The following is a 25,599-nucleotide window of genomic DNA, read 5'->3' on the forward strand; positions in this document are numbered from 1 at the left end:
TTCCAATTCTAACAGTTCGTCCAAATACGGAGCACTCACTCCTTCAGCACATCAGTGCCAGAACACACACAAGTGCTGTCTCATCTGCAACAACTCGACCACTTGGGGTCTCAGTCATCGAACTTCCTGCATAGTCTCCCGACTTGGCCCCATTCGATATCATCCTTTTCCCAAACTTAAAGAACACCTTCGAGGACATCACTTTGATAGTGACGAAGCAGTGCAAGCAGAGGTGAGATTGTGGCTCTGTCAACAAAGTCAAACATTCGACAATAACGATATCAACAAATTGGTCTTTCAGTGGGAGAAAGTGTTCGTCTTCAGGATAAATGATGAGAAATAAACGTGTAGACATGAAGATTAACATTATAAGTTAATGCCGTTTGTTATACTTATGAAGCTCCCGAGTGTTTCAGGTACTTCTAGAGCAGCTTGCTTCACACACTCATACACTCACACACTCACGCGCTCACGCGGCCGCGCGCTCCCACACTCGCACTCGCACTCGCGCTCCGCACGCACTCGCGCACGCACTCGCGCACGCGCACGTACTCGCACTCGCGCACGCACTCGCGAACGCACTCGCACTCGCGCACGCACTCGCGCACGCACTCACGCAATCACGCACGCGCTCCCGCACGCACTCGCGAACGCGATCCCGCACGCACTCGCGTACGCGCTCGCGCACGACCTCACACTCGCGCACGCACTCGCGCAAGCGCTCCCGCACGCACTCGCGCACGCACACGCGCACCCGCTCCCGCACGCACTCCCGCACGCACTCGCGCCCACACTCGCACACGCACTCGCGCACGCGCTCCCACGCGCACTCACGCGCACACTCGCGCACGCACTCTTGCCCACACTCGCACACGCACTCGCGCACCCGCTCCCACGCGCACTCACGCGCACACTCACGCACGCACTCTTGCCCACACTCGCACACTTACTCGCGCACGCGCTCCCACGCGCACTCACGCGCACACTCACGCACGCACTCTTGCCCACACTCGCACACGCACTCGCGCACGCGCTCCCGCACGCACTCGCGCACGCACTCGCACTCGCGCACGCACTCGGGCACGCACTCGCGCCCACACTCGCACACGCACTCGCGCACCCGCTCCCACGCGCACACTCGCGCACGCACTCTTGCCCACACTCGCACACGCACTCGCGCACCCGCTCCCACGCGCACTCACGCGCACACTCGCGCACGCACTCTTGCCCACACTCGCACACGCACTCGCGCACGCGCTCCCGCACGCACTCGCGCACGCACTCGCACTCGCGCACGCACTCGCGCACGCACTCGCGCCCACACTCGCACACGCACCCGCGCACCCGCTCCCACGCGCACTCACGCGCACACTCGCGCACGCACTCTTGCCCACACTCGCACACGCACTCGCGCACGCGTTCCCGCACGCACTCGCGCACGCACTCGCACTCGCGCACGCACTCTTGCCCACACTCGCACACGCATTCGCGCACCCGCTCCCACGCGCACTCACGCGCACACTCGCGCACGCACTCTTGCCCACACTCGCACACTTACTCGCGCAAACGCTCCCGCACGCACTCGCGCACGCACTCGCACTCCGGCACGCACTCGCGCACGCACTCGCGCCCACACTCGCACACGCACTCGCGCACCCGCTCCCACGCGCACTCACGCGCACACTCGCGCACGCACTCTTGCCCACACTCGCACACGCACTCGCGCACGCGCTCCCGCACGCACTCGCGCACGCACTCGCGCTCGCGCACGCACTCGCAAACGCACTCGCACTCGCGCCCACACTCGCACACGCACTCGCGCACCCGCTCCCACGCGCACTCACGCGCACACTCGCGCACGCACTCTTGCCCACACTCGCACACGCACTCGCGCACGCGCTCCCGCACGCACTCGCGCACGCACTCGCACTCGCGCACGCACTCGCGCACGCACTCTTGCCCACACTCGCACTCGCACTCGCGCACGCGCTCCCACGCGCACTCACGCGCACACTCGCGCACGCACTCTTGCCCACACTCGCACACGCACTCGCGCACGCGCTCCCGCACGCACTCGCGCACGCACTCGCACTCGCGCACGCACTCGCGCACGCACTCGCGCCCACACTCGCACACGCACTCGCGCACCCGCTCCCACGCGCACTCACGCGCACACTCGCGCACGCACTCTTGCCCACACTCGCACACGCACTCGCGCACCCGCTCTCGCACGCACTCCCGCACGCACTTGCGCCCACACTCGCACTCGCGCTCGCGCACGCACTCGCAAACGCACTCGCACTCGCGCCCACACTCGCACACGCACTCGCGCACCCGCTCCCACGCGCACTCACGCGCACACTCGCGCACGCACTCTTGCCCACACTCGCACACGCACTCGCGCACGCGCTCCCGCACGCACTCGCGCACGCACTCGCGCTCGCGCACGCACTCGCAAACGCACTCGCACTCGCGCCCACACTCGCACACGCACTCGCGCACCCGCTCCCACGCGCACTCACGCGCACACTCGCGCACGCACTCTTGCCCACACTCGCACACGCACTCGCGCACGCGCTCCCGCACGCACTCGCGCACGCACTCGCACTCGCGCACGCACTCGCGCACGCACTCTTGCCCACACTCGCACTCGCACTCGCGCACGCGCTCCCACGCGCACTCACGCACACACTCGCGCACGCACTCTTGCCCACACTCGCACACGCACTCGCGCACGCGCTCCCGCACGCACTCGCGCACGCACTCGCACTCGCGCACGCACTCGCGCACGCACTCTTGCCCACACTCGCACACGCACTGGCGCACGCGCTCCCGCACGCACTCGCGCACTCACTCGCACTCGCGCACGCACTCGCGCCCACACTCGCACACGCACTCGCGCAGCCGCTCCCACGCGCACTCACGCGCACACTCGCGCACGCACTCTTGCCCACACTCGCACACGCATTCGCGCACGCGCTCCCACGCGCACTCACGCGCACACTCGCGCACGCACTCTTGCCCACACTCGCACACGCACTCGCGCACGCGCTCCCGCACGCACTCGCGCACGCACTCGCACTCGCGCACGCACTCGCGCACGCACTCTTGCCCACACTCGCACTCGCACTCGCGCACGCGCTCCCACGCGCACTCACGCACACACTCGCGCACGCACTCTTGCCCACACTCGCACACGCACTCGCGCACGCGCTCCCGCACGCACTCGCGCACGCACTCGCACTCGCGCACGCACTCGCGCACGCACTCTTGCCCACACTCGCACACGCACTGGCGCACGCGCTCCCGCACGCACTCGCGCACTCACTCGCACTCGCGCACGCACTCGCGCCCACACTCGCACACGCACTCGCGCAGCCGCTCCCACGCGCACTCACGCGCACACTCGCGCACGCACTCTTGCCCACACTCGCACACGCATTCGCGCACGCGCTCCCACGCGCACTCACGCGCACACTCGCGCACGCACTCTTGCCCACACTCGCACACGCACTCGCGCACGCGCTCCCGCACGCACTCGCGCACGCACTCGCACTCGCGCACGCACTCGCGCACGCACTCGCGCCCACACTCGCACACGCACTCGCGCACCCGCTCCCACGCGCACTCACGCGCACACTCGCGCACGCACTCTTGCCCACACTCGCACACGCACTCGCGCACCCGCTCTCGCACGCACTCCCGCACGCACTTGCGCCCACACTCGCACTCGCGCTCGCGCACGCACTCGCAAACGCACTCGCACTCGCGCCCACACTCGCACACGCACTCGCGCACCCGCTCCCACGCGCACTCACGCGCACACTCGCGCACGCACTCTTGCCCACACTCGCACACGCACTCGCGCACGCGCTCCCGCACGCACTCGCGCACGCACTCGCGCTCGCGCACGCACTCGCAAACGCACTCGCACTCGCGCCCACACTCGCACACGCACTCGCGCACCCGCTCCCACGCGCACTCACGCGCACACTCGCGCACGCACTCTTGCCCACACTCGCACACGCACTCGCGCACGCGCTCCCGCACGCACTCGCGCACGCACTCGCACTCGCGCACGCACTCGCGCACGCACTCTTGCCCACACTCGCACACGCACTGGCGCACGCGCTCCCGCACGCACTCGCGCACTCACTCGCACTCGCGCACGCACTCGCGCACGCACTCTTGCCCACACTCGCACACGCACTGGCGCACGCGCTCCCGCACGCACTCGCGCACTCACTCGCACTCGCGCACGCACTCGCGCCCACACTCGCACACGCACTCGCGCAGCCGCTCCCACGCGCACTCACGCGCACACTCGCGCACGCACTCTTGCCCACACTCGCACACGCATTCGCGCACCCGCTCCCACGCGCACTCACGCGCACACTCGCGCACGCACTCTTGCCCACACTCGCACACTTACTCGCGCAAACGCTCCCGCACGCACTCGCGCTCGCGCACGCACTCGCACTCGCACTCGCACTCGCGCACGCGCTCCCACGCGCACTCACGCACACACTCGCGCACGAACTCTTGCCCACACTCGCACACGCACTCGCGCACGCGCTCCCGCACGCACTCGCGCACGCACTCGCACTCGCGCACGCACTCGCGCACGCACTCTTGCCCACACTCGCACACGCACTGGCGCACGCGCTCCCGCACGCACTCGCGCACTCACTCGCACTCGCGCACGCACTCGCGCCCACACTCGCACACGCACTCGCGCAGCCGCTCCCACGCGCACTCACGCGCACACTCGCGCACGAACTCTTGCCCACACTCGCACTCGCACTCGCGCACGCGCTCCCACGCGCACTCACGCACACACTCGCGCACGCACTCTTGCCCACACTCGCACACGCACTCGCGCACGCGCTCCCGCACGCACTCGCGCACGCACTCGCACTCGCGCACGCACTCGCGCACGCACTCTTGCCCACACTCGCACACGCACTGGCGCACGCGCTCCCGCACGCACTCGCGCACTCACTCGCACTCGCGCACGCACTCGCGCCCACACTCGCACACGCACTCGCGCAGCCGCTCCCACGCGCACTCACGCGCACACTCGCGCACGCACTCTTGCCCACACTCGCACACGCATTCGCGCACCCGCTCCCACGCGCACTCACGCGCACACTCGCGCACGCACTCTTGCCCACACTCGCACACTTACTCGCGCAAACGCTCCCGCACGCACTCGCGCACGCACTCGCACTCGCGCACGCACTCGCGCACGCACTCGCGCACGCACTCGCGCCCACACTCGCACACGCACTCGCGCACCCGCTCCCACGCGCACTCACGCGCACACTCGCGCACGCACTCTTGCCCACACTCGCACACGCATTCGCGCAGCCGCTCCCACACGCACTCACGCGCACACTCGCGCACGCACTCTTGCCCACACTCCCACACGCACTCGCGCACGCACTCACGCACGCACTCGCGCTCGCGCACGCACTCGCAAACGCACTCGCACTCGCGCCCACACTCGCACACGCACTCGCGCACCCGCTCCCACGCGCACTCACGCGCACACTCGCGCACGCACTCTTGCCCACACTCGCACACGCACTCGCGCACGCGCTCCCGCACGCACTCGCGCACGCACTCGCACTCGCGCACGCACTCGCGCACGCACTCTTGCCCACACTCGCACACGCACTGGCGCACGCGCTCCCGCACGCACTCGCGCACGCACTCGCTCTCGCGCACGCACTCGCGCCCACACTCGCACACGCACTCGCGCAGCCGCTCCCACGCGTACTCACGCGCACACTCGCGCACGCACTCTTGCCCACACTCGCACACGCATTCGCGCACCCGCTCCCACGCGCACTCACGCGCACACTCGCGCACGCACTCTTGCCCACACTCGCACACTTACTCGCGCAAACGCTCCCGCACGCACTCGCGCACGCACTCGCACTCGCGCACGCACTCGCGCACGCACTCGCGCACGCACTCGCGCCCACACTCGCACACGCACTCGCGCACCCGCTCCCACGCGCACTCACGCGCACACTCGCGCACGCACTCTTGCCCACACTCGCACACGCACTCGCGCACGCGCTCCCGCACGCACTCGCGCACGCACTCGCACTCGCGCACGCACTCGCGCACGCACTCGCGCCCACACTCGCACACGCACCCGCGCACCCGCTCCCACGCGCACTCACGCGCACACTCGCGCACGCACTCTTGCCCACACTCGCACACGCACTCGCGCACGCGTTCCCGCACGCACTCGCGCACGCACTCGCACTCGCGCACGCACTCTTGCCCACACTCGCACACGCATTCGCGCACCCGCTCCCACGCGCACTCACGCGCACACTCGCGCACGCACTCTTGCCCACACTCGCACACTTACTCGCGCAAACGCTCCCGCACACACTCGCGCACGCACTCGCACTCCGGCACGCACTCGCGCACGCACTCGCGCCCACACTCGCACACGCACTCGCGCACCCGCTCCCACGCGCACTCACGCGCACACTCGCGCACGCACTCTTGCCCACACTCGCACACTTACTCGCGCAAACGCTCCCGCACGCACTCGCGCACGCACTCGCACTCGCGCACGCACTCGCGCACGCACTCGCGCACGCACTCGCGCCCACACTCGCTCACGAACTCGCGCACCCGCTCCCACGCGCACTCACGCGCACACTCGCGCACGCACTCTTGCCCACACTCGCACACGCACTCGCGCACGCGCTCCCGCACGCACTCGCGCACGCACTCGCACTCGCGCACGCACTCGCGCACGCACTCGGGCCCACACTCGCACACGCACCCGCGCACCCGCTCCGACGCGCACTCACGCGCACACTCGCGCACGCACTCTTGCCCACACTCGCACACGCACTCGCGCACGCGTTCCCGCACGCACTCGCGCACGCACTCGCACTCGCGCACGCACTCTTGCCCACACTCGCACACGCATTCGCGCACCCGCTCCCACGCGCACTCACGCGCACACTCGCGCACGCACTCTTGCCCACACTCGCACACTTACTCGCGCAAACGCTCCCGCACACACTCGCGCACGCGCTCGCACTCCGGCACGCACTCGCGCACGCACTCGCGCCCACACTCGCACACGCACTCGCGCACCCGCTCCCACGCGCACTCACGCGCACACTCGCGCACGCACTCTTGCCCACACTCGCACACGCACTCGCGCACGCGCTCCCGCACGCACTCGCGCACGCACTCGCACTCGCGCACACACTCGCGCACGCACTCTTGCCCACACTCGCACACGCACTCGCGCACGCGCTCCCGCACGCACTCGCGCCCACACTCGCACACGCACTCGCGCAGCCGCTCCCACGCGCACTCACGCGCACACCCGCGCACGCACTCTTGCCCACACTCGCACACGCATTCGCGCACCCGCTCCCACGCGCACTCACGCGCACACTCGCGCACGCACTCTTGCCCACACTCGCACACTTACTCGCGCACGCGCTCCCGCACGCACTCGCGCACGCACTCGCACTCGCGCACGCACTCGCGCACGCACTCGCGCCCACACTCGCACACGCACCCGCGCACCCACTCGCACACGCACCCGCGCACCCGCTCCCACGCGCACTCACGCGCACACTCGCGCACGCACTCTTGCCCACACTCGCACACGCACTCGCGCACGCGTTCCCGCACGCACTCGCGCACGCACTCGCACTCGCGCACGCACTCTTGCCCACACTCGCACACGCATTCGCGCACCCGCTCCCACGCGCACTCACGCGCACACTCGCGCACGCACTCTTGCCCACACTCGCACACTTACTCGCGCAAACGCTCCCGCACACACTCGCGCACGCACTCGCACTCCGGCACGCACTCGCGCACGCACTCGCGCCCACACTCGCACACGCACTCGCGCACCCGCTCCCACGCGCACTCACGCGCACACTCGCGCACGCACTCTTGCCCACACTCGCACACGCACTCGCGCACGCGCTCCCGCACGCACTCGCACTCGCGCACGCACTCGCGCACGCACTCGCGCCCACACTCGCACACGCACTCGCGCACCAGCTCCCACGCGCACTCACGCGCACACTCGCGCACGCAATCTTGCCCACACTCGCACACGCACTCGCGCACCCGCTCCCGCACGCACTCGCACTCGCGCACGCACTCCCGCACGCACTCGCGCCCACACTCGCACTCGCGCTCGCGCACGCACTCGCGCACGCACTCGCGCCCACACTCGCACACGCACTCGCGCACCAGCTCCCACGCGCACTCACGCGCACACTCGCGCACGCACTCTTGCCCACACTCGCACACGCACTCGCGCACGCGCTCCCGCACGCACTCGCACTCGCGCACGCACTCGCGCACGCACTCGCGCCCACACTCGCACACGCACTCGCGCACCAGCTCCCACGCGCACTCACGCGCACACTCGCGCACGCAATCTTGCCCACACTCGCACACGCACTCGCGCACCCGCTCCCGCACGCACTCGCACTCGCGCACGCACTCCCGCACGCACTCGCGCCCACACTCGCACTCGCGCTCGCGCACGCACTCGCAAACGCACTCGCACTCGCGCCCACACTCGCACACGCACTCGCGCACCCGCTCCCACGCGCACACTCGCGCACGCACTCTTGCCCACACTCGCACACGCACTCGCGCACCCGCTCTCGCACGCACTCGCGCACGCACTCGCACTCGCGCACGCACTCGCGCACGCACTCTTGCCCACACTCGCACACGCACTGGCGCACGCGCTCCCGCACGCACTCGCGCACGCACTCGCACTCGCGCACGCACTCGCGCCCACACTCGCACACGCACTCGCGCAGCCGCTCCCACGCGCACTCACGCGCACACTCGCGCACGCACTCTTGCCCACACTCGCACACGCATTCGCGCACCCGCTCCCACGCGCACTCACGCGCACACTCGCGCACGCACTCTTGCCCACTCTCGCACACTTACTCGCGCAAACGCTCCCGCACGCACTCGCGCACGCACTCGCACTCGCGCACGCACTCGCGCACGCACTCGCGCACGCACTCGCGCCCACACTCGCACACGCACTCGCGCACCCGCTCCCACGCGCACTCACGCGCACACTCGCGCACGCACTCTTGCCCACACTCGCACACGCACTCGCGCACGCGCTCCCGCACGCACTCGCGCACGCACTCGCACTCGCGCACGCACTCGCGCACGCACTCGCGCCCACACTCGCACACGCACCCGCGCACCCGCTCCCACGCGCACTCACGCGCACACTCGCGCACGCACTCTTGCCCACACTCGCACACGCACTCGCGCACGCGTTCCCGCACGCACTCGCGCACGCACTCGCACTCGCGCACGCACTCTTGCCCACACTCGCACACGCATTCGCGCACCCGCTCCCACGCGCACTCACGCGCACACTCGCGCACGCACTCTTGCCCACACTCGCACACTTACTCGCGCAAACGCTCCCGCACGCACTCGCGCACGCACTCGCACTCCGGCACGCACTCGCGCACGCACTCGCGCCCACACTCGCACACGCATTCGCGCACGCGCTCCCGCACGCACTCGCGCACGCACTCGCACTCGCGCACGCACTCGCGCACGCACTCTTGCCCACACTCGCACACGCATTCGCGCACGCGCTCCCACGCGCACTCACGCGCACACTCGCGCACGCACTCTTGCCCACACTCGCACACGCACTCGCGCACGCGCTCCCGCACGCACTCGCGCACGCACTCGCACTCGCGCACGCACTCGCGCACGCACTCGCGCCCACACTCGCACACGCACCCGCGCACCCGCTCCCACGCGCACTCACGCGCACACTCGCGCACGCACTCTTGCCCACACTCGCACACGCACTCGCGCACGCGTTCCCGCACGCACTCGCGCACGCACTCGCACTCGCGCACGCACTCGCGCACGCACTCGCGCCCACACTCGCACACGCACCCGCGCACCCGCTCCCACGCGCACTCACGCGCACACTCGCGCACGCACTCTTGCCCACACTCGCACACGCACTGGCGCACGCGCTCCCGCACGCACTCGCGCACGCACTCGCACTCGCGCACGCACTCGCGCCCACACTCGCACACGCATTCGCGCACCCGCTCCCACGCGCACTCACGCGCACACTCGCGCACGCACTCTTGCCCACACTCGCACACTTACTCGCGCAAACGCTCCCGCACGCACTCGCGCACGCACTCGCACTCCGGCACGCACTCGCGCACGCACTCTTGCCCACACTCGCACACGCACTCGCGCACGCGCTCCCGCACGCACTCGCGCACGCACTCGCACTCGCGCACGCACTCGCGCACGCACTCGCGCCCACACTCGCACACGCATTCGCGCACCCGCTCCCACGCGCACTCACGCGCACACTCGCGCACGCACTCTTGCCCACACTCGCACACGCACTGGCGCACGCGCTCCCGCACGCACTCGCGCACGCACTCGCACTCGCGCACGCACTCGCGCCCACACTCGCACACGCACTCGCGCAGCCGCTCCCACGCGCACTCACGCGCACACTCGCGCACGCACTCTTGGACACACTCGCACACGCATTCGCGCACCCGCTCCCACGCGCACTCACGCGCACACTCGCGCACGCACTCTTGCCCACACTCGCACACTTACTCGCGCAAACGCTCCCGCACGCACTCGCGCACGCACTCGCACTCGCGCACGCACTCGCGCACGCACTCGCGCCCACACTCGCACACGCACTCGCGCACCCGCTCCCACGCGCACTCACGCGCACACTCGCGCACGCACTCTTGCCCACACTCGCACACGCACTCGCGCACGCGCTCCCGCACGCACTCGCGCACGCACTCGCACTCGCGCACGCACTCGCGCACGCACTCGCGCCCACACACTCACACGCACTCGCGCACCCGCTCCCACGCGCACTCACGCGCACACTCGCGCACGCACTCTTGCCCACACTCGCACACGCACTCGCGCACGCGCTCCCGCACGCACTCGCACTCGCGCACGCACTCGCGCACGCACTCGCGCCCACACTCGCACACGCACTCGCGCAGCCGCTCCCACGCGCACTCACGCGCACACTCGCGCACGCACTCTTGCCCACACTCGCACACGCATTCGCGCACCCGCTCCCACGCGCACTCACGCGCACACTCGCGCACGCACTCTTGCCCACACTCGCACACGCACTCGCGCACGCGCTCCCGCACTCACTCGCGCACGCACTCGCACTCGCGCACGCACTCGCGCACGCACTCGCGCCCACACTCGCACACGCACTCGCGCACCCGCTCCCACGCGCACTCACGCGCACACTCGCGCACGCACTCTTGCCCACACTCGCACACGCACTCGCGCACGCGCTCCCGCACGCACTCGCGCACGCACTCGCACTCGCGCACGCACTTGCGCACGCACTCTTGCCCACACTCGCACACGCACTGGCGCACGCTCTCCCGCACGCACTCGCGCACGCACTCGCACACGCACTCGCGCACCCGCTCCCACGCGCACTCACGCGCACACTCGCGCACGCACTCTTGCCCACACTCGCACACGCACTCGCGCACGCACTCGCGCACGCACTCGCACTCGCACTCGCACTCGCGCACGCACTCGCGCACGCACTCTTGCCCACACTCGCACACGCACTGGCGCACGCGCTCCCGCACGCACTCGCGCACGCACTCGCACACGCACTCGCGCACCCGCTCCCACGCGCACTCACGCGCACACTCGCGCACGCACTCTTGCCCACATTCGCACACGCACTCGCCCACGCGCTCCCGCGCGCACTCGCGCACGCACTCGCACTCGCGCACGCACTCGCGCCCACACTCGCACACGCACTCGTGCACACGCTCCCACGCGCACTCACGCGCACACTCGCGCACGCACTCTTGCCCACACTCGCACACGCACTCGCGCAAGCGCTCCCGCACGCACTCGCGCACGCACTCGCCCCCACACTCGCACACGCTTTCGCGCACCCTCTCCCACTCGCACTCACGCCCACACTCGCGCACGCACTCTTGCCCACACTCGCACACGCACTCGCGCACACGCTCCCGCACGCACTCGCGCACGCACTCGCACTCGCGCACGCACTCGCGCACGCACTCGCGCCCACACTCGCACACGCATTCGCGCACCCGCTCCCACGCGGACTCACGCGCACACTCGCGCACGCACTCTTGCCCACACTCGCACACGCACTCGCGCACGCGCTCCCGCACGCACTCGCGCACGCACTCGCACTCGCGCACGCACTCGCGGACGCACTCGCGCCCACACTCGCACACGCACTCGCGCACCCGCTCCCACGCGCACTCACGCGCACACTCGCGCACGCACTCTTGCCCACACTCGCACACGCATTCGCGCACCCGCTCCCACGCGCACTCACGCGCACACTCGCGCACGCACTCTTGCCCACACTCGCACACTTACTCGCGCAAACGCTCCCGCACGCACTCGCGCACGCACTCGCACTCCGGCACGCACTCGCGCACGCACTCGCGCCCACACTCGCACTCGCGCACGCACTCGCGCACGCACTCGCACACGCACTCGCGCAGCCGCTCCCACGTGCACTCACGCGCACATTCGCGCACGCGCTCTTGCCCACACTCGCACACGCACTCGCGCACGCGCTCCCGCACGCACTCGCGCACGCACTCGTACTCGCGCACGCACTCGCGCACGCACTCGCGCCCACACTCGCACTCGCGCACGCACTCGCGCACGCACTCGCACTCGCACTCGCGCAGCCGCTCCCACGTGCACTCACGCGCACACTCGCTCACGCGCTCTTGCCCACACTCGCACACGCACTCGCGCACGCGCTCCCTCACGCACTCACGCACGCACTCGCACTCGCGCACGCACTCGCGCACGCACTCGCGCCCACACTCGCACTCGCGCACGCACTCGCGCACGCACTCGCACACGCACTCGCGCAGCCGCTCCCACGTGCACTCACGCGCACACTCGCGCACGCGCTCTTGCCCACACTCGCACACGCACTCGCGCACGCGCTCCCGCACGCACTCGCGCACGCACTCGCACTCGCGCACGCACTCGCGCACGCACTCGCGCCCACACTCGCACTCGCGCACGCACTCTTGCCCACACTCGCACACGCACTCGCGCAGCCGATCCCACGTGCACTCACGCGCACACTCGCGCACGCGCTCTTGCCCACACTCGCACACGCACTCGCGCACGCGCTCCCGCACGCACTCGCGCACGCACTCGCACTCGCGCACGCACTCGCGCACGCACTCGCGCCCACACTCGCACTCGCGCACGCACTCGCGCACGCCCTCGCACTCGCGCACGCACTCGCGCACGCACTCTTGCCCACACTCGCACACGCACTGGCGCACGTGCTCCCGCATGCACTCGCGCACGCACTCGCACACGCACTCGCGCACCCGCTCCCACGCGCACTCACGCGCACACTCGCGCACGTACTCTTGCCCACACTCGCACACGCACTCGCGCACGCACTCCCGCACGCACTCGCGCACGCACTCGCACTCGCGCACGCACTCGCGCACGCACTCGCGCCCACACTCGCACACGCACTCGCGCACCCGCTCCCACGCGCACTCACGCGCACAGTCGCGCACACACTCTTGCCCACACTCGCACACGCACTCGCCCACGCGCTCCCGCACGCACTCGCACTCGCGCACGCACTCGCGCACGCACTCGCGCCCACACTCGCACACGCACTCGCGCACACGCTCCCACGCGCACTCACGCGCACATTCGCGCACGCACTCTTGCCCACACTCGCACACGCACTCGCGCAAGCGCTCCCACACGCACTCGCGCACGCACTCGCGCCCACACTCGCACACGCTTTACCGCACCCGCACCCACGCGCACTCACGCCCACACTCGCGCACGCACTCTTGCCCACAATCGCACACGCACTCGCGCACACGCTCCCGCACGCACTCGCGCACGCACTCGCACTCGCGCACGCACTCGCGCACGCACTCGCGCCCACACTCGCACACGCATTCGCGCACCCGCTCCCACGCGCACTCACGCGCACACTCGCGCACGCACTCTTGCCCACACTCGCACACGCACTCGCGCACGCGCTCCCGCACGCACTCGCACTCGCGCACGCACTCGCGCACGCACTCGCGCCCACACTCGCACACGCACTCGCGCAGCCGCTCCCACGTGCACTCACGCGCACACTCGCGCACGCACTCTTGCCCACACTCGCACACGCACTCGCGCACCTGCTCCCACGCGCGCTCACGCGCACACCCGCGCACGCGCTCTTGCCCACACTCGCACACGCACTCGCTCACGCGCTCCCGCACGCACTCGCGCACGCACTCGCACTCGCGCACGCACTCGCGCACGCACTCGCGCCCACACTCGCACTCGCGCACGCACTCGCGCACGCACTCGCACACGCACTCGCGCAGCCGCTCCCACGTGCACTCACGCGCACACTCGCGCACGCGCTCTTGCCCACACTCGCACACGCACTCGCGCACGCGCTCCCGCACGCACTCGCGCACGCACTCGCACTCGCGCACGCACTCGCGCCCACACTCGCACTCGCGCATGCACTCGCGCACGCACTCGCACACGCACTCGCGCAGCCGCTCCCACGTGCACTCACGCGCACACTCGCGCACGCGCTCTTGCCCACACTCGCACACGCACTCGCGCACGCGCTCCCGCACGCACTCGCGCACGCACTCGCACTCGCGCACGCACTCGCGCACGCACTCGCGCACGCACTCGCGCCCACACTCGCACTCGCGCACGCACTCTTGCCCACACTCGCACACGCACTCGCGCAGCCGCTCCCACGTGCACTCACGCGCACACTCGCGCACGCGCTCTTGCCCACACTCGCACACGCACTCGCGCACGCGCTCCCGCACGCACTCGCGCACGCACTCGCACTCGCGCACGCACTCGCGCACGCACTCGCGCCCACACTCGCACTCGCGCACGCACTCGCGCACGCACTCGCACACGCACTCGCGCAGCCGCTCCCACGTGCACTCACGCGCACACTCGCGCACGCGCTCTTGCCCACACTCGCACACGCACTCGCGCACGCGCTCCCGCACGCACTCGCGCACGCACTCGCACTCGCGCACGCACTCGCGCACGCACTCGCGCCCACACTCGCACTCGCGCACGCACACTTGCCCACACTCGCACACGCACTCGCGCAGCCGCTCCCACGTGCACTCACGCGCACATTCGCGCACGCGCTCTTGCCCACACTCGCACACGCACTCGCGCACGCGCTCCCGCACGCACTCGCGCACGCACTCGCACTCGCGCACGCACTCCCGCCCACACTCGCACTCGCGAACGCACTCGCGCACGCACTCGCACTCGCGCACGCACTCTTGCCCACACTCGCACACGCACTGGCGCACGCGCTCCCGCACGCACTCGCGCACGCACTCGCACACGCACTCGCGCCCCCGCTCCCACGCGCACTCACGCGCACACTCGCGCACGCTCTTTTGCCCACACTCGCACACGCACTCGCGCACGCACTCCCGCACGCACTCGCGCACGCACTCGCACTCGCGCACGCACTCGCGCACGCACTCGCGCCCACACTCGCACACGCACTCGCGCACCCGCTCCCACGCGCACTCACGCGCACAGTCGCGCACACACTCTTGCCCACACTCGCACACGCACTCGCCCACGCGCTCCCGCACGCACTCGCACTCGCGCACGCACTCGCGCACGCACTCGCGCCCACACTCGCACACGCACTCGCGCACACGCTCACACGCGCACTCACGCGCACACTCGCGCACGCACTCTTGCCCACACTCGCACACGCACTCGCGCACGCGCTCGCGCACGCACTCGCGCACGCACTCGCGCCCACACTCGCACACGCACTCGCGCACCCGCTCCCACGCGTACTCACGCGCACACTCGCGCACGCACTCTAGCCCACACTCGCACACGCACTCGCGCACGCGCTCCCGCACGCACTCGCGCACGCACTCGCACTCGCGCACGCACTCGCGCACGCACTCGCGCCCACACTCGCACACGCATTCGCGCACCCGCTCCCACGCGCACTCACGCGCACACTCGCGCACGCACTCTTGCCCACACTCGCACACGCACTCGCGCACGCGCTCCCGCACGCACTCGCGCACGCACTCGCACTCGCGCACGCACTCGCGCACGCACTCGCGCCCACACTCGCACACGCACTCGCGCACCCGCTCCCACGCGCACACTCGCGCACGCACTCTTGCCCACACTCGCACACGCACTCGCCCACGCGCTCCCGCACGCACTCGCGCACGCACTCGCACTCGCGCACGCACTCGCGCACGCACTCGAGCCCACACTCGCACACGCACTCGCGCACACGCTCCCACGCGCACTCACGCGCACACTCGCGCACGCACTCTTGCCCACACTCGCACACGCACTCGCGCACGCGCTCCCGCACGCACTCGCGCACGCACTCGCGCCCACACTCGCACACGCACTCGCGCACGCGCTCCCGCACGCACTCGCGCACGCACTCGCACTCGCGCACGCACTCGCGCACGCACTCGCGCCCACACTCGCGCACCCGCTCCCACGCGCACTCACGCGCACACTCGCGCACGCACTCTTGCCCACACTCGCACACGCACTCGCGCACGCGCTCTCGCACGCACTCGCGCACACACTCGCACTCGCGCACGCACTCGCGCACGCACTCGCGCCCACACTCGCACACGCACTCGCGCACCCGCTCCCACGCGCACTCACGCGCACACTCGCGCACGCACTCTTGCCCACACTCGCACACGCACTCGCGCACGCGCTCCCGCACGCAATCGCACTCGCGCACGCACTCGCGCCCACACTCTCACACGCACTCGCGCACCCGCTCCCACGCGCACTCACGCGCACACTCGCGCACGTACTCTTGCCCACACTCGCACACGCACTCGCGCACGCGCTCCCGCACGCACTCGCGCACGCACTCGCACTCGCGCACGCACTCGCGCACGCACTCGCGCCCACACTCGCACACGCACTCGCGCACCCGCTCCCACGCGCACTCACGCGCACACTCGCGCACGCACTCTTGCCCACACTCGCACACGCACTCGCGCACGCGCTCCCGCACGCACTCGCGCACGCACTCGCACACGCACTCGCGCACCCGCTCCCACGCGCACTCACGCGCACACTCGCGCACGCACTCTTGCCCACATTCGCACACGCACTCGCGCACTCACTCCCGCACGCACTCGCGCACGCACTCGCACTCGCGCACGCACTCGCGCACGCACTCGCGCCCACCCTCGCACACGCACTCGCGCACCCGCTCCCACGCGCACTCACGCGCACACTCGCGCACACACTCTTGCCCACACTCGCACACGCACTCGCCCACGCGCTCCCGCACGCACTCGCGCACGCACTCGCACTCAAGCATGCACTCGCGCCCACACTCGCACACGCACTCGCGCACACGCTCCCACGCGCACTCACGCGCACACTCGCGCACGCACTCTTGCCCACACTCGCACACGCACTCGCGCACGCGCTCCCGCACGCACTCGCGCACGCACTCGCGCCCACACTCGCACACGCTTTCGCGCACCCGCTCCCACGCGCACTCACGCGCACACTCGCGCACGCACTCTTGCCCACACTCGCACACGCACTCGCGCACACGCTCCCGACGCACTCGCGCACGCACTCGCACTCGCGCACGCACTCGCGCACGCACTCGCGCCCACACTCGCACACGCATTCGCGCACCCGCTCCCACGCGCACTCACGCGCACACTGGCGCACGCACTCTTGCCCACACTCGCACACGCACTTGCGCACGCGCTCCCGCACGCACTCGCGCACGCACTCGCACTCGCGCACGCACTCGCGCACGCACTCGCGCCCACACTCGCACACGCACTCGCGCACCCGCTCCCACGCGCACTCACGCGCACACTCGCGCACGCACTCTTGCCCACACTCGCACACGCATTCGCGCACCCGCTCCCACGCGCACTCACGCGCACACTCGCGCACGCACTCTTGCCCACACTCGCACACTTACTCGCGCAAACGCTCCCGCACGCACTCGCGCACGCACTCGCACTCCGGCACGCACTCGCGCACGCACTCGCGCCCACACTCGCACACGCTTTCGCGCACCCGCTCCCACGCGCACTCACGCGCACACTCGCGCACGCACTCTTGCCCACACTCGCACACGCACTCGCGCACGCGCTCCCGCACGCACTCGCACTCGCGCACGCACTCGCGCACGCACTCGCACTCCGGCACGCACTCGCGCACGCACTCGCGCCCACACTCGCACACGCTTTCGCGCACCCGCTCCCACGCGCACTCACGCGCACACTCGCGCACGCACTCTTGCCCACACTCGCACACGCACTCGCGCCCGCACTCGCGCACGCACTCGCACTCGCGCACGCACTCGCGCACGCACTCTTGCCCACACTCGCACACGCACTGGCGCACGCGCTCCCGCACGCACTCGCGCACGCACTCGCACACGCACTCGCGCACCCGCTCCCACGCGCACTCACGCGCACACTCGCGCACGCTCTCTTGCCCACACTCGCACACGCACTCGCGCACGCATTCCCGCACGCAATCGCGCACGCACTCGCACTCGCGCACGCACTCGCGCACGCACTCGCGCCCACACTCGCACACGCACTCGCGCACCCGCTCCCACGCGCATTCACGCGCACAGTCGCGCACACACTCTTGCCCACACTCGCACACGCACTCGCCCACGCGCTCCCGCACGCACTCGCACTCGCGCACGCACTCGCGCACGCACTCGCGCCCACACTCGCACACGCACTCGCGCACACGATCCCACGCGCACTCACGCGCACACTCGCGCACGCACTCTTGCCCACACTCGCACACGCACTCGCGCACGCGCTCCCGCACGCACTCGCGCACGCACTCGCGCCCACACTCGCACACGCACTCGCGCACCCGCTCCCACGCGTACTCACGCGCACACTCGCGCACGCACTCTTGCCCACACTCGCACACGCACTCGCGCACGCGCTCCCGCACGCACTCGCGCACGCACTCGCACTCGCGCACGCACTCGTGCACGCACTCGCGCCCACACTCGCACACGTATTCGCGCACCCGCTCCCACGCGCACTCACGCGCACACTCGCGCACGCACTCTTGCCCACACTCGCACACGCACTCGCGCACGCGCTCCCGCACGCACTCGCGCACGCACTCGCACTCGCGCACGCACTCGCGCACGCACTCGCGCCCACACTCGCACACGCACTCGCGCACCCGCTCCCACGCGCACTCACGCGCACACTCGCGCACGCACTCTTGCCAACACTCGCACACGCACTCGCGCACGCGCTCCCGCACGCACTCGCGCACGCACTCGCGCCCACACTCGCACACGCACTCGCGCACCCGCTCCCACGCGTACTCACGCGCACACTCGCGCACGCACTCTTGCCCACACTCGCACACGCACTCGCGCACGCGCTCCCGCACGCACTCGCGCACGCACTCGCACTCGCGCACGCACTCGTGCACGCACTCGCGCCCACACTCGCACACGCACTCGCGCACACGCTCCCACGCGCACTCACGCGCACACTCGCGCACGCACTCTTGCCCACACTCGCACACGCACTCGCGCACGCGCTCCCGCACGCACTCGCGCACGCACTCGCGCCCACACTCGCACACGCACTCGCGCACGCGCTCCCGCACGCACTCGCGCACGCACTCGCACTCGCGCACGCACTCGCTCACGCACTCGCGCCCACACTCGCGCACCCGCTCCCACGCGCACTCACGCGCACACTCGCGCATGCACTCTTGCCCACACTCGCACACGCACTCGCGCACGCGCTCTCGCACGCACTCGCGCACACACTCGCACTCGCGCACGCACTCGCGCACGCACTCGCGCCCACACTCGCACACGCACTCGCGCACCCGCTCCCACGCGCACTCACGCGCACACTCGCGCACGTACTCTTGCCCACACTCGCACATGCACTCGCGCACGCGCTCCCGCACGCACTCGCGCACGCACTCGCACTCGCGCACGCACTCGCGCACGCACTCGCGCCCACACTCGCACACGCACTCGCGCACCCGCTCCCACGCGCACTCACGCGCACACTCGCGCACGCACTCTTGCCCACACTCGCACACGCACTCGCGCACGCGCTCCCGCACGCACTCGCGCACGCACTCGCGCCCACACTCGCACACGCACTCGCGCACGCGCTCCCGCACGCACTCGCGCACGCACTCGCACTCGCGCACGCACTCGCGCACGCACTCGCGCCCACACTCGCGCACCCGCTCCCACGCGCACTCACGCGCACACTCGCGCACGCACTCTTGCCCACACTCGCACACGCACTCGCGCACGCGCTCTCGCACGCACTCGCGCACACACTCGCACTCGCGCACGCACTCGCGCACGCACTCTTGCCCACACTCGCACACGCACTCGCGCACCCGCTCCCACGCGCACTCACGCGCACACTCGCGCACGCACTCTTGCCCACACTCGCACACGCACTCGCGCACGCTCTCCCGCACGCAATCGCACTCGCGCACGCACTCGCGCACGCACTCGCGCCCACACTCTCACACGCACTCGCGCACCCGCTCCCACGCGCACTCACGCGCACACTCGCGCACGTACTCTTGCCCACACTCGCACACGCACTCGCGCACGCGCTCCCGCACGCACTCGCGCACGCACTCGCACTCGCGCACGCACTCGCGCACGCACTCTTGCCCACACTCGCACACGCACTCGCGCACCCGCTCCCACGCGCACTCGCGCACGCGCTCCCGCACGCACTCGCGCACACACTCTTGCCCACACTCGCACACGCACTCGCGCACGCGCTCCCGCACGCACTCGCGCACGCACTCGCACTCGCGCACGCACTCGTGCACGCACTCGCGCCCACACTCGCACACGCATTCGCGCACCCGCTCCCACGCGCACTCACGCGCACACTCGCGCACGCACTCTTGCCCACACTCGCACACGCACTCGCGCACGCGCTCCCGCACGCACTCGCGCACGCACTCGCGCACGCACTCGCACTCGCGCACGCACTCGCGCACGCACTCGCGCCCACACTCGCGCACCCGCTCCCACGCGCACTCACGCGCACACTCGCGCACGCACTCTTGCCCACACTCGCACACGCACTCGCCCACGCGCTCCCGCACGCACTCGCGCACGCACTCGCACTCGCGCACGCACTCGCGCACGCACTCGCGCCCACACTCGCACACGCACTCGCGCACACGCTCCCACGCGCACTCACGCGCACACTCGCGCACGCACTCTTGCCCACACTCGCACACGCACTCGCGCACGCGCTCCCGCACGCACTCGCGCACGCACTCGCGCCCACACTCGCACACGCACTCGCGCACGCGCTCCCGCACGCACTCGCGCACGCACTCGCACTCGCGCACGCACTCGCGCACGCACTCGCGCCCACACTCGCGCACGCACTCGCGCACGCGCTCCCGCGCGCACTCACGCGCACACTGGCGCACGCACTCTTGCCCACACTCGCACACGCACTTGCGCACGCGCTCCCGCACGCACTCGCGCACGCACTCGCACTCGCGCACGCACTCGCGCACGCACTCGCGCCCACACTCGCACACGCACTCGCGCACCCGCTCCCACGCGCACTCACGCGCACACTCGCGCACGCACTCTTGCCCACACTCGCACACGCATTCGCGCACCCGCTCCCACGCGCACTCACGCGCACACTCGCGCACGCACTCTTGCCCACACTCGCACACTTACTCGCGCAAACGCTCCCGCACGCACTCGCGCACGCACTCGCACTCCGGCACGCACTCGCGCACGCACTCGCGCCCACACTCGCACACGCTTTCGCGCACCCGCTCCCACGCGCACTCACGCGCACACTCGCGCACGCACTCTTGCCCACACTCGCACACGCACTCGCGCACGCGCTCCCGCACGCACTCGCACTCGCGCACGCACTCGCGCACGCACTCGCACTCCGGCACGCACTCGCGCACGCACTCGCGCCCACACTCGCACACGCTTTCGCGCACCCGCTCCCACGCGCACTCACGCGCACACTCGCGCACGCACTCTTGCCCACACTCGCACACGCACTCGCGCCCGCACTCGCGCACGCACTCGCACTCGCGCACGCACTCGCGCACGCACTCTTGCCCACACTCGCACACGCACTGGCGCACGCGCTCCCGCACGCACTCGCGCACGCACTCGCACACGCACTCGCGCACCCGCTCCCACGCGCACTCACGCGCACACTCGCGCACGCTCTCTTGCCCACACTCGCACACGCACTCGCGCACGCATTCCCGCACGCAATCGCGCACGCACTCGCACTCGCGCACGCACTCGCGCACGCACTCGCGCCCACACTCGCACACGCACTCGCGCACCCGCTCCCACGCGCATTCACGCGCACAGTCGCGCACACACTCTTGCCCACACTCGCACACGCACTCGCCCACGCGCTCCCGCACGCACTCGCACTCGCGCACGCACTCGCGCACGCACTCGCGCCCACACTCGCACACGCACTCGCGCACACGCTCCCACGCGCACTCACGCGCACACTCGCGCACGCACTCTTGCCCACACTCGCACACGCACTCGCGCACCCGCTCCCACGCGTACTCACGCGCACACTCGCGCACGCACTCTTGCCCACACTCGCACACGCACTCGCGCACGCGCTCCCGCACGCACTCGCGCACGCACTCGCACTCGCGCACGCACTCGTGCACGCACTCGCGCCCACACTCGCACACGCATTCGCGCACCCGCTCCCACGCGCACTCACGCGCACACTCGCGCACGCACTCTTGCCCACACTCGCACACGCACTCGCGCACGCGCTCCCGCACGCACTCGCGCACGCACTCGCACTCGCGCACGCACTCGCGCACGCACTCGCGCCCACACTCGCACACGCACTCGCGCACCCGCTCCCACGCGCACTCACGCGCACACTCGCGCACGCACTCTTGCCCACACTCGCACACGCACTCGCCCACGCGCTCCCGCACGCACTCGCGCACGCACTCGCACTCGCGCACGCACTCGCGCACGCACTCGCGCCCACACTCGCACACGCACTCGCGCACACGCTCCCACGCGCACTCACGCGCACACTCGCGCACGCACTCTTGCCCACACTCGCACACGCACTCGCGCACGCGCTCCCGCACGCACTCGCGCACGCACTCGCGCCCACACTCGCACACGCACTCGCGCACGCGCTCCCGCACGCACTCGCGCACGCACTCGCACTCGCGCACGCACTCGCGCACGCACTCGCGCCCACACTCGCGCACCCGCTCCCACGCGCACTCACGCGCACACTCGCGCATGCACTCTTGCCCACACTCGCACACGCACTCGCGCACGCGCTCTCGCACGCACTCGCGCACACACTCGCACTCGCGCACGCACTCGCGCACGCACTCGCGCCCACACTCGCACACGCACTCGCGCACCCGCTCCCACGCGCACTCACGCGCACACTCGCGCACGTACTCTTGCCCACACTCGCACATGCACTCGCGCACGCGCTCCCGCACGCACTCGCGCACGCACTCGCACTCGCGCACGCACTCGCGCACGCACTCGCGCCCACACTCGCACACGCACTCGCGCACCCGCTCCCACGCGCACTCACGCGCACACTCGCGCACGCACTCTTGCCCACACTCGCACACGCACTCGCGCACGCGCTCCCGCACGCACTCGCGCACGCACTCGCGCCCACACTCGCACACGCACTCGCGCACGCGCTCCCGCACGCACTCGCGCACGCACTCGCACTCGCGCACGCACTCGCGCACGCACTCGCGCCCACACTCGCGCACCCGCTCCCACGCGCACTCACGCGCACACTCGCGCACGCACTCTTGCCCACACTCGCACACGCACTCGCGCACGCGCTCTCGCACGCACTCGCGCACACACTCGCACTCGCGCACGCACTCGCGCACGCACTCTTGCCCACACTCGCACACGCACTCGCGCACCCGCTCCCACGCGCACTCACGCGCACACTCGCGCACGCACTCTTGCCCACACTCGCACACGCACTCGCGCACGCTCTCCCGCACGCAATCGCACTCGCGCACGCACTCGCGCACGCACTCGCGCCCACACTCTCACACGCACTCGCGCACCCGCTCCCACGCGCACTCACGCGCACACTCGCGCACGTACTCTTGCCCACACTCGCACACGCACTCGCGCACGCGCTCCCGCACGCACTCGCGCACGCACTCGCACTCGCGCACGCACTCGCGCACGCACTCTTGCCCACACTCGCACACGCACTCGCGCACCCGCTCCCACGCGCACTCGCGCACGCGCTCCCGCACGCACTCGCGCACACACTCTTGCCCACACTCGCACACGCACTCGCGCACGCGCTCCCGCACGCACTCGCGCACGCACTCGCACTCGCGCACGCACTCGTGCACGCACTCGCGCCCACACTCGCACACGCATTCGCGCACCCGCTCCCACGCGCACTCACGCGCACACTCGCGCACGCACTCTTGCCCACACTCGCACACGCACTCGCGCACGCGCTCCCGCACGCACTCGCGCACGCACTCGCGCACGCACTCGCACTCGCGCACGCACTCGCGCACGCACTCGCGCCCACACTCGCGCACCCGCTCCCACGCGCACTCACGCGCACACTCGCGCACGCACTCTTGCCCACACTCGCACACGCACTCGCCCACGCGCTCCCGCACGCACTCGCGCACGCACTCGCACTCGCGCACGCACTCGCGCACGCACTCGCGCCCACACTCGCACACGCACTCGCGCACACGCTCCCACGCGCACTCACGCGCACACTCGCGCACGCACTCTTGCCCACACTCGCACACGCACTCGCGCACGCGCTCCCGCACGCACTCGCGCACGCACTCGCGCCCACACTCGCACACGCACTCGCGCACGCGCTCCCGCACGCACTCGCGCACGCACTCGCACTCGCGCACGCACTCGCGCACGCACTCGCGCCCACACTCGCGCACGCACTCGCGCACGCGCTCCCGCACGCACTCGCGCACGCACTCGCGCCCACACTCGCACACGCACTCGCGCACGCGCTCCCGCACGCACTCGCGCACGCACTCGCACTCGCGCACGCACTCGCGCACGCACTCGCGCCCACACTCGCGCACCCGCTCCCACGCGCACTCACGCGCACACTCGCGCATGCACTCTTGCCCACACTCGCACACGCACTCGCGCACGCGCTCTCGCACGCACTCGCGCACACACTCGCACTCGCGCACGCACTCGCGCACGCACTCTTGCCCACACTCGCACACGCACTCGCGCACCCGCTCCCACGCGCACTCACGCGCACACTCGCGCACGTACTCTTGCCCACACTCGCACATGCACTCGCGCACGCGCTCCCGCACGCACTCGCGCACGCACTCGCACTCGCACTCGCGCAT

General features: G+C 71.1%; 1 protein-coding gene across 1 annotated transcript; it reads right to left on the reverse strand.

Moving 5' to 3' along the window:
- Positions 1–461: 461 nt before the first annotated feature.
- LOC124619706 lies at positions 462–25,599 on the reverse strand. The gene is made up of 43 exons (XM_047146263.1): positions 25,444–25,599; positions 24,298–25,344; positions 24,112–24,252; positions 23,578–24,012; positions 21,906–23,478; positions 20,716–21,872; positions 20,530–20,670; positions 19,996–20,430; positions 18,132–19,896; positions 17,750–18,098; positions 17,345–17,651; positions 16,937–17,245; positions 16,763–16,891; positions 16,333–16,663; positions 15,951–16,291; positions 13,945–15,773; positions 12,485–13,893; positions 11,673–12,451; positions 11,247–11,549; positions 10,929–11,201; positions 10,679–10,883; positions 10,205–10,645; positions 9,479–10,171; positions 8,993–9,445; positions 8,679–8,887; positions 7,837–8,619; positions 7,489–7,779; positions 7,065–7,443; positions 6,561–7,013; positions 6,417–6,527; positions 5,913–6,365; positions 5,199–5,879; positions 5,017–5,165; positions 4,705–4,965; positions 4,443–4,653; positions 4,251–4,409; positions 3,343–4,151; positions 2,869–3,291; positions 1,569–2,817; positions 1,203–1,535; positions 979–1,161; positions 677–927; positions 462–611 (listed from the first exon to the last, which is right to left on the reverse strand). The coding sequence occupies exons 1-43, from the start codon at positions 25,597–25,599 to the stop codon at positions 462–464; spliced, it is 22,539 nt and encodes a 7,512-aa protein (XP_047002219.1).

This window comes from Schistocerca americana, chromosome 6 (assembly GCF_021461395.2).
Source record: "Schistocerca americana isolate TAMUIC-IGC-003095 chromosome 6, iqSchAmer2.1, whole genome shotgun sequence".
In the NCBI taxonomy this organism is placed as follows: domain Eukaryota; kingdom Metazoa; phylum Arthropoda; class Insecta; order Orthoptera; family Acrididae; genus Schistocerca; species Schistocerca americana.